At 34.8% G+C, this 11,710-nt stretch overlaps 1 protein-coding gene across 1 annotated transcript; it reads right to left on the bottom strand.

The window, feature by feature from the left end:
* Positions 1-8,435: 8,435 nt before the first annotated feature.
* LOC131650206 (probable mannitol dehydrogenase) lies at positions 8,436-11,178 on the bottom strand. The gene is made up of 5 exons (XM_058919924.1): positions 11,027-11,178; positions 10,825-10,938; positions 9,178-9,673; positions 8,942-9,095; positions 8,436-8,842 (listed from the first exon to the last, which is right to left on the bottom strand). Exons 1-5 carry the CDS (start codon positions 11,098-11,100, stop codon positions 8,637-8,639), a joined length of 1,044 nt encoding a protein of 347 aa, XP_058775907.1. The 5' UTR covers positions 11,101-11,178; the 3' UTR covers positions 8,436-8,636.
* Between the last annotated feature and the right edge of the window lie 532 nt (positions 11,179-11,710).

The following is an 11,710-nucleotide window of genomic DNA, read 5'->3' as shown; positions in this document are numbered from 1 at the left end:
GAATTAAAAGGCTTGATTGGCAAGAGGAAATTTGGAAAAGATTTGATTGGAAATATGTCCAAATCTTTCTACTTTGGTTCAATTACCCTTCCAATTGATATGCCACGTTTTCTAGACTTTATTTGGGCCTCCATATGACTAAAATAAAAACTCATAATTTATTTCACCTATTTTGTTGTTTTATTTAATTTATTTGGTATTTAAGTGAATAAAAATTCAAATAAAAGCAAATAAATAGCACAAAATTATGTGAATAATTTTATGGGTCCCTATGTAGCTTAAAATCATATTTAGAATCCACAATTTAGGCCCAAGGAATCAAAGTACCAAAATTCTCCATTTTGCCTTAGGTGTAATTTGTCAAAATCGCCCAACTTGCGCAAACCATAACTCTCTCAATATTTATCATATGGAGATGATCTAGGGCTTTTTGGAAAGCCCAATATGTTCTCTACAAGCCACTTTGGAAGCTTTTTTCAATTTGAGGATTTTATCTTGATGATATGGCTCCTGACAAAAAACTGCTTTTTGCGAGCTCCTAGAAGGACCTGTAATGCATTGGCTCATATCTCTTATGCGGAAGCATTTCTTGACCTTGGGCCCAACATCAAAGTTGTAGAGAATCAAATTTCATTGAGAATGAGCTTTGGTTGAGAAATTTCTGAGAAAGTATGAGAGAGTTATGGCTGGTCAAAGTTCGGTTGACTCTTACCTAAAAACCCTAATTTAGCAACTTTGTACTTTTGTGGATTTTTGACCTTTTCTTGATGAATCATGATCAACCCTTGATCAAATGATAGATCTAACATTAGGATGTTGATGTTGACAAAAAATCAGAAGTTTTGACTGTGCTTTGACCATAGTTGACTGTTAGGTCAAACTAGTCGACTGGTGACTATTTGATTGATCAATCTTGTGAATCAGAGTTTGAAACTTGGCATGAGTATCCTTTGAGGCATATGAGAGACCATGTGTTCCATTTGAGGCCTTGTAACTTGATTTTACTTTAAAGAGATCAGAACCCTAGTTTGAGGGTTGTTGTTTAGGAGAGTGTACAGTATGTATCTTTGAGCATTTGAAGATCAGATGGGCTGAAAAATGAACAAGTGTGTTGGGCAAATTTTAGGGTATGACAGAAGCGTTTACGCTCATCTGGTATGGTAAAAGACCTCTGCAAACAAACATACGCATAGAGTGTGTTAGTATAAGTAATTTAATCAAATTATCGTCAAGATAATAACAACAACCATATATGATACCTTAAGCTCGTCCCAAATCATGTCTTTTTTCACGTCCAACTCTTTGCTTTTCAGATTCCATTTAGCTACGGATACTGGAATATGCAAACAAACAAGTGTACCAATATAGCTTGTTAACTTTGCAGAATTAGGACCAATTGGTTGGTTATCAGAATTCCATTCCAAATTATATATCAATCCTTGGTCTCTATGTCGAATGATTCCCTTCATAAGGGACACACCTCGTGCAACTTCTTTTGATGATGTATCCGGAGCATCTATATCTTGTGAGTTTTCTTGTGGGTTCTCTTGTGGGTTTTCTTGTGGGTTCTCCTGTGGGTTTTCTTGATTACTAGCCATTGAACCTGTATAAAACAAACTAAAGCACATTAGTACACTATTAATAAGCTAACAATCTATACAAGTCAAATGGAAGTCAAACCATGCATGTACAAGTAAATCGGAATCGAAATCGGTGAAATCAGAATAAGCAACAAAAAAAGAAAGTTGTCGGAATTGAACGAAATTTACATGGCTATGGTAAAACGTCCTCACGGACTCAAAAATGAAGTCGATTTTCCAAAATTCAGACCCTAAGCCCGACTTTTGATCACGGGCAGAACCAAAACCGATAAAAAAACTGTCCCGAAATGTAAAGATAAGTGAATGAGCAGCTCCGGAATTGTCAAAATAGTATAGTTACATGTAAAGAAGTCGACAAACGGATACATGGTTCAAAAGTTATGTACAAAACGAAAATATGCACCAAAATTGAATAAGTATTGTAACAATCGGAATACAAATTGAAAAAACTATACAAATTGAATATATAACATTAGTCGGAATATGTATACTATTACCTTTTTCACTAACGTCTTTTTCTTTTCTTGGTAGGATTGTGTGCTACGCGTCTCTTAACAACGCGGACGGTTGGATTGATCCAAATACCCTCATTATGATCATTTCTAGTACAAGATTCGTTCTCATGTTGATCGTTTCTTGTACAAGATTCAATGCCAACACCAATATCACCTTGATCTCCAATGTTTTCATCAACTATTTTGTTTGATAAAAGCACTATAGACCATTTCGTACTTGCCGAATCATTGACATAGAACACTTGTTTAGCTTGAGAGGCTAGAATGAAAGGCTCATCTTTGTACCCCACCCTGTTGAGATCCACTTGCGAAAATCCCGACTTATCCATTTGTATGCCACTATTATTTTCAACCCACTTGCAACCAAATACAGGAATCTGAAACTTTGCGTAATCAAACACCAAAATGCGCTCGATAACCCCAAAATATGACAAATTTGCAAATTTCGGATTTAAGTCATTCGCACTTGATATGTGCATTGCTTCAGCTACCAAGGTAACACCACTATTTTGCATAGTACTTTTATCATCCTGTTCTTTGGTATAAAATGTGTATCCATTAATTGCGTATGCGCTATAAGAAAACACAATTATACTTGGACCATAGGCTAAACATCTCAACCTTTCTGTTACTGAAGCAGGATCTGAACGATACTTTGAATAAATCTGTTCCCTAAACCACGGTATGAAACTTTGATTGTGCTCTCGTACTATCCAGTTCTCATTTCTATTCGGATTTAAATCTCGGAGAACAACCTTGTGCATTTCAACATACGGCTCAACCTCAATCTCATTGTGCAGAACATACAAGTGCGCTTGATCCCGTTCGACCATTGATACTGTCACAACTTTATTTCCAATTAGCCTTTTTCCTTCTTTTTTTTCGACAATATGAGATTTGGGGAGTCCAATTGATTGAACATTTGACAGATATTCAGTACAAAACTCAACCGCTTCTTCAACAACGTATCGTTCGGCAATACAACCCTCCGGTCGACTTCTGTTTTTCACGTACCCTTTTAATATTTTCATATAACGTTCAGCAGGGTACATCCATCTCATATAAGCTGGTCTACATAGTTGTGTCTCTTTCACAAGATGAACGACTAGATGAACCATTATGTCAAAAAACGAGGGAGGAAAATACATTTCAAGATCACATAAAGTAACAACTATCTCTTTTTGCAATGTTGGTAAGATCGCGGGATCGATCACCTTACTGCAAATTGACCTGAAGAAAAAACACAGCTTAGTTATTGCGCTTCTTACTTTTTCTAGCGGAATAGAACGTATACCTATTGGTAAAAAATGTTCCATTATAACATGGCAATCATGCGTCTTCAAACTCTTTAACTTGAGGTCTTTCATGGACACAAGTCTTCTAATATCTGAAGAGTAGCCTTCTGGAACTTTAACTTCACTGAGGAACTTACACAATGTTTTCTTCTCCTTTCTAGATAGAGTGTAAACAGCAGGTGGCAGATATGTTCGTCTTCCTTTCGTCACGGGTCCCAATTCAGTTCTCATCCCCATGTTTACCATGTCATTCCTTATGTTAACGCCATCCTTAGACTTTCCTTGTATATTGAGTAACGTACCTATAACGCTGTCAAATACATTTTTTTCAATATGCATAACATCCAGGAAATGTCTTACGTACAACGACTTCCAATATGGAAGTTCAAATAAAATTGACTTCTTCTTCCACCCACCCTTGACAAGTGAATGTGCAAAAGGCTTGCCAAACTGAGTGCTCACATCTTTCACCTTTTCAAAAATTTGATCACCTGACAAAAAAGGCGGGGCTGTACGATGTTCGGCCTTTCCATTGAATGCTTTTCTCCACCCACGGTAGTGATGATTAGAATTTAAGAATCTACGATGCCCGAGAAAGACATTCTTCTGACAAAGCTCCAATCGTGTCGTATCGGTTTCATCTTCACAAACAGGACACGCTTTTTGACCTTTATTGCTGTACCCGGATAGATTTCCGTATGCTGGAAAATCATTAATTGTTCCAAACAACATGGCCCTCAAGTTGAAACTTTCTTTCCTATACCCATCGTAAACCTCCACACCATTCTCCCACAAAAACTTTAAATCTTCGATTAAGGGTGCCAAGTATACGTCTATGTCATTCCCTGGTTGTTTAGGCCCAGAAATTAGCATAGATAACATCATGTACTTACGCTTCATACATAGCCACGGAGGTAGGTTATAAATCATAAGAATCACAGGCCATGTGCTATGCGAGATACTTTGAATACCATGCGGGTTCATTCCATCAGTAGACAATGACAAGCGAAGGTTTCTTGCTTCTTTTCCAAATTCAGGATATTCACTATTAACTTTCATCCACTGTGGTGAGTCTTCCAGATGTCGCAACTTTCCATCAATAATTCTTTCATCTGCATGCCAAGTCAAGTGTCTTGAATCGGTCTCACTATGATACATGCGTCTAAATCTCGGAATTATAGGAAAATACCATAAGACTTTTGCCGGAGACAACTTTTTCTTATATCGAGGGGCACCGCATTTAGGACACTCATTCAACGCTGCATACTCGTTTCGAAACAAAACGCAATTGTTTGGACATGCATGTATCTTATCATAGCTCATGCCAATAGAGGACAACATCTTTTTGGCTTCATACGTTCGATTTGGAAGAACATTATCCTTTGGTAGCATATCTTTCATAAGAGCTAATAACTCTGTGAAACTTTTATCCGACCATCTGTTGTCCGCCTTTAAGTTGTACAACTTTAACACTGCAGACAATCTTGTGAATTTTGAACAACCATCATACAACGGTTTCTCTACATCGCTTACCAACCTCTCGAACATTTTGGGACAATCCTCAAGATCTTCTTCAAGCGCTTCTGCAATTTCTTCGACTCGATCGTAATCGTATGTGTCTGTGCAATCGTCGTTTGAAGAATACTTCGTATTACACCTCGACTCAACATTCCTGTTACTTTTTTCACCATGCAAACTCCAAACTGTATAACTTCTATCAATTCCAAACCGTAGTAAATGCGATGCCATCTGTTTCCCGTCAACCTTATCCCCATAACAGCAACCCAAGCAAGGACACGTCATTCGAATCGGGTCTTCGAAGTGCGCAACCGCATACTTAACGAATTCCCTAACCCCTTTCTCGTATTCTTTCGACAATCGGTTTGAATTCATCCATGTCTTATCCATGTCTTAATTAAGCTAAACAAAAACGGTCAAACTTTCACTCTTCACAAGTAACCCCTATGGCGAATTCAATACACAAAGTTAGTAAGTTCATCACTTAATATTATTGACATCAAGAATATTCCACATGTCGGAATAATGAGTATTACTTAATATAATCTAAAAGTTACAAAGTTAGTAAGTTCATCACTTAAAAATCAGAGAATATTCCACATGTCGGAATAATGAGTATTACACTCATGTCTTAATTAATTAAGCTAAACAAAAACAACTAATTATTAAGGAACAAAACGGTATAATGCGTTTCTGTCAAAACGCAAAGGATACACGGACTGAATCAGAAGCAATAAAACGCAACATATTACTTTGGCGAGAGAGAACAATTAATTACCTGTATAGTAGTAAGCAACTTCTAGACCCACACAATGTAAGATTCTTGAATGAGATCAAACTTTCACTCTTCACAAGTAACCCCTATCTAGCAAATATATTCCTAAAAAATATAAAATAAAAAACTTAATTGAAGAGTATAAAAATGAGGCCATAATCCATAGCTTAAAAAAATCAGCATTGTATCATTATGTCAAATGCATTCAAATTCAAGTAAACTCACAAACTAACACAATTTTCAAACCAAAAATGAAACAAGATGCAAGAAGTCACATTGTACCATGAGAAATTGGGTTCAAAACAAGTTCTAAATCCCTAAACCAACATCCCGGACAACCATGATATATGTATAAATTGGCTCTCAAGATTCACTTCAAACAAGTTTAAGATGAAAGAAAGTAAACTCAACCATAGCCAAAAGATCTATCGATCAACCAAAATCATGCATATTCAAATATCAAAGCTCAACGATGTCTTTAGAATCAAAATCAAATAATATCAATACAAAATATGACTTAATTCCACTTCAAAATATGAGATCAATTCCAACCACCTTTGAATCAATTAACTTTATATTTAATTCATATTTCGATCAAATACATTTTCAAGTTTTAAATATACGAAAATGAATAGAGTAATCATGATTTAAGAAATGAGACCCACTTTAACTTTATATTTTAAAAAAAAGGAAGTATTAGTTAATGTTAATTAACATTAGTATTGGATTATCTGATCTGATGTTACTTTTAGTTTTTGGGACAAGGATAGTAATTAGAGGACTCATACTTTTCCATCTAGTCTATTATCACTTTCCAAATTTTCTTTCTCCATAAGATAAATTTTGTGTTATAATATCATGTTATAATACATATAATCTATCATAAGTTTTATGATGATTTTGAACGATCTCAACTCAGATCCAAGAACTCAGTATAAGGATGAATTCCGATTAGATGAGTCACCTAACAAAATTAATTGTTGAATGATTATGCCTTTTCACTGGCAATCATAATACGCTTTATTTAACTACTGCAACCAAAGAACTTCATAAGCTACTGTTATTGGGTTCAATCAGCCTTTAAAAGAAAGAAGGACTTTGAGATTTAATCACTAATTACTTTGTTATCAAAGAAGGTGAGATCTGACTTTGAGTAGTTGCATAGCTAGATTAAGAACCATGGCTCATAGATTAAAAAAAACATTTACAGGTTACAATATACATATAGTAAATCCATATGTTAATGTACTCATCATTTTAACAGCATCATTTTAATGTCGAATCATAATATTTTTCATGAGATATGATTTCACTCAAATTATTAGCATTGAAAAAACTAATTAAAGAATCTGCTGCAATGGAATTCATAACATATATAAAGCTCAAGGAGTGCAAGGAGTTTGAAGTATAGAAACAAATTCATGGTAATGGTTTGTTCTTTTGCAGCTAACCCCCTATCAAGTAAGAAAATGTTCTGGTTATTGTTAAACAATCTGAGCAAACATGAATTCAAACATACAGAGCAGCACCAAATTAAACAATCTGAACAAACATGAAAACAAACATGCAGAGCAGCACCAACTTAAACAATCAAAGCGAAAATAGTGAAAAGATGAGAGAAGATTTACCTCAGAATGAACTCAAAGTTGTTGTTGGTGAGAGGACTTGTAGTCGCCGCGGTTTCCCTCTTTGAACTCCACGAAGCGAAATCGAGCAAGGTGAGATTTCTGTACGAGTTGCAATTTTCCAATTCAGAAGAAATTAGGGTTACAAAAATGGGGCTAGGGTTCTTTCGTAAGTTGAATGGAGGATTTTCGTGGAGGTTATAACAAGGGGGCTAGGGTTCTTTAATTTGCAGAGATTGGATTTTCGTTGAGAGAAAGAGGGAAGACAACAGTGGAGAAGAGAAAGTGACGAGAGGCAAAACTAATTTCAGTTTATTAATTTCAATTTTAATTAAATTAAGGCAACCAGAGCGCTTTATAAAAGCGCTTTCATATATACCCACTATACCAGCGCTTTTATCCCAAAAGCGTTTTCGTAGACAACCCCCTATAAGAGCGCTTTCAAAAGCGCTTTCATAACCACCCCTATAAGAGCGCTTTTGAGAAGCACTTTCGTACCCCACCCTATAAGAGCGCTTTTTGAAAGCGCTTTCGTACCCCCCTATAAGAGCGCTTTTTGAAAGCGCTTTCGTATCCCCCCCCCTTTAAGAGCGCTTTTTTGCGTGTTTTTTTATTTTGTTTTAAGGGAAACCTATACCAGCGTTTTTTACTAAAAGCGCTTTAGTAGGGGTGCTGCTAAAAGACAAATTTGGCATAGTGTCATTAAATAAATTAAACCGTTATCATTTAATATTTTGAAAATTTAATATTTTGAAAATTTCTTCAACATATGTTGTATGGTCTTGGAAACATCACCGCCAAAAACTGGCGAAGAGTGGGGGATCAAGTGATATTCTCATGCAAATGATTTGATTGTTGGAGTACTTATAAATACTTTCCATCTCTATGGAGAAGTGTTATCTTCAACCACACTTCCTCCTATCATGTCGTAGATCATTGTCCACTACATGAGTTTCATTTTACAATTTGATTAATAAAATAAAAATAAACCATGTGATGAAACAAGCATCAAAATATACTTATCATTTGGAAGCCAATGCTATAATTCAGAGACAAATACATTAAATGGAAAATTAAAATTAAAAACTTGATGTTATAACATCGTTGCATAAACATATTATTCATTCTCATAAATGTGAATCGTGCAAAGTTTAAATCATTATCATTTGAGCCTACAGACGCTCGATCTTCATAGTCTAAAAGCTTTGTATACCCAAACAAAAAAACAAAAGGTAAAATTGCATAAAACAAAACATTATTTGTGACAGTGATTTAGAAACTGTCCTAATTTTAAGCACTTGCAAAATTTAAGAACTTGGTTTCAAAGTGTTTCCAATGTCAATCACAAATCGATACTTGACATCTGCTTTGAGGAGTCGCTCAAATGCGGTGTTAACGTAATCCACAGGAACAATTTCAACTTCAGGTTTCACATTATGTTTAGCAGCAAAATCAACCATCTCTTGAGTCTCCTTCAACCCTCCAATCGCACTTCCACCAACCAACTTTCTCCCTGCCAATCAATGTTACCACCATCAAAACGTTATCGCTTCAAATCAAGCAAGAGTTCTACGAAATTAATTTTTACATACATATATTCTAGCTAGCTTACCCAAAAGTAAAGGAAAGACAGGGATTTCCAAAGGCTTATCCGGTGCACCAACCATTACGAGTTTTCCATGAGACTTCAGTAATCCAATCAAAGGTACGACAGGATGATTCGCGGAAACTGTATCAATGATACCATCTAAAGTACCTGTTGCAGCCTATAAAATTGTTATCATAATTAGTTATAATTAATTTATTACCGTTGCTAAGTTTTTAGTATGATATAATTTGAATATATACCTGCAAATTTTCGGGGTCGCGGCTTATCAGAAATGAGTCAGCTCCCAAGCGTTCTAATGCTTCCTTTTCCTTGTTTGGAGATGTACTAATTACAGTTACATTAGCACCAAAAGCTTTAGCGAATTTCACAGCCATGTGACCGAGTCCACCAAGTCCAACAACACCTATTTTCTGCCCAGGTTTGTCTAGTCCATAATATCTAAGAGGACTATAGACAGTGATACCAGCACAAAGGAGAGGTGCAGCAGAATCAAGAGGTAACTCATCAGGAATGCGAACCACAAAGCGCTCATCTGCAACCATTGAGTCGGAGTAGCCACCGGGTGTGGTTGGTCCACTGGTGGGTGTGTATTTAGGGCAGTAATTCTCAAGATTTTTCTCGCAGTTTTCACAAGCTCGGCATGAATCAACCACAAAGCCAACACCCACTTTGTCTCCAACTTTGAACTTTTCTACTTTGCTTCCCACTTTTGTCACAACACCAACAATCTCATGCCTGTATTTTGGTATATAAGAATAAATCATTTTGAAGTAATGGTATACAAGGTTTTAAAAAATGCTCTGCGGCCGCGAATATGGCTGTGACAAAATAGTATCGGAGCCGTCCGATACTTTTATTCACCGTTTTAAGGATGAGAAAAATAATCATAGACGAAACGCCGTTACAGCCGTGACAAAACAATGATACGCCCGCGAAACACCGTTATAGCCATTTACACACCGTTATTGACAAAAAATTATTCTGAAAGTACAAATTAAATCGCTTTTAAAGGAATCAAAATATTGAACTAAAATTTTGTTTTAATGTAAAAATGAAATCACATTGCTTTTATAGAAATCCTACTCTTTTTTCAAGAAATCTATTTTGTTCAATGTTGTGAGAAATTCACACCACGACCTTATTTATTTGCAACACAACACCTGTATCAACTAAAATGGCGAAAGTCGCAACGCGACCGAAATGCAACTGAGGCCGTTTATTAAAACCTTGATGGTATATAAGCATTAAAAAAACATAAACGAAAAATAACTGTAACTAAAATGTAACAGAAGGTGCTAACACCATTGTAAAAAAAAATCACAAATGGAGAGCAGTTTTGACAATGAAATGTCATTATGGATAACATATTTTCATAATCAAAATATGTAAGTATGTATCATTGAAAATTTTCTTTATAATTGCAAAATTTTTAACAAAAATTTTATTTTGCAATAAAAATGGAATCAAATTGTATAGTGCAATGTCATGATTAATTCACATAGAAATAACCATAATCTATAGTGCATGATCATCTCTATCCATTGTTGAGACTATTATTTTCCATTTTAATGCAGAGTAAAAATGACACATAAAAAAGTAGTTACGACTGTGACAAAACATTGTTACAGCCGCAAAACATCATTACAAATGCAAAATGTTGTTATCTCACCTTTTGAGATGCAGTATTTTCAAAATCAAGATATGAAAGTACAAATTTTTGAAAAATATTCTTTATAACTACAAAACTCAGGATTAAAATTTTTTTCATAGTGAAAAATGAAATCAAATTATTATATTCAATGTCATGATTAATTCACACAAAGATCACCATCGTCTTATAGAAGCCATTTTCCGACCACGACATTTGACACATAATTAAAACCTACCCAGGAACAAGTGGATAGGAGGTCATGCCCCATTCATTCTTTGCCATATGGAGATCTGTGTGACATATCCCACAATACAACACTTTGAATGCCACATCCTTATCATTTGTTTCTCTGAATAATAATAACAATAAAAATAATAATAATTAGGTAATGAATGCATGGAATAAAGAGGTGAATGAATGAATGAAAAGATAAGAACCTTCTGGAAAAACTGAAAGGAGAGAGAACGCCAGAAGTATCTGTAGCAGCCCAGCCGAAGGCCTTGTTTGCCATTGTTAACGAAATAGAAGTGAATAATCTTTGTTTCTCCGAGGAACAATGAAACTATATCGATATTGTACATATGTGAGTTCTATAGGGAGCTATTTGTAATGACCATGTCTTGTTTTGTTCTTGTATTGACGTATTTTGCGACGTTATGTATTTAGTGTTTTTCTTTTTTTGGCATATTTCACTATGTTTTAATTTGCTCTCAAATAAATTTTCAAAAATAGTTAACATTTAATTTAAAAGATTATCTCTTTTTCATCTTTTTTTCCTTCTCATACATATTTCAATAAATTATAATTATTTTTTGAGAAAAGAGGATATGCACTGGCAGTGTAAAATATTTTTACACCTGTCAACCAATCACAATCATGTATTCAATTAAAACATAATTTTAATTTAAAAAAATTAATATGATATGGCAAGTATAAGGATTTTGATTGGTTGTATGTATAAAGTTAGTTTACACTATCAACGCACTACCTTTAAACTCTTTTTTTTCTTCTTCTTTTTTTCTTTCTTATACATATTTCAAAAAATAATAAAGATTTAAAAAAAACTGAATAAATAATATGGATTTTTCCTTTTTCCTCTTTTTTTCCTTCTCATACATATT

Source organism: Vicia villosa, linkage group LG2 (assembly GCF_029867415.1).
Source record: "Vicia villosa cultivar HV-30 ecotype Madison, WI linkage group LG2, Vvil1.0, whole genome shotgun sequence".
NCBI lineage: Eukaryota > Viridiplantae > Streptophyta > Magnoliopsida > Fabales > Fabaceae > Vicia > Vicia villosa.
The sequence above is the reverse complement of the archived record's forward strand: the minus strand, read 5'-3'. Positions and strand labels throughout refer to the sequence as shown.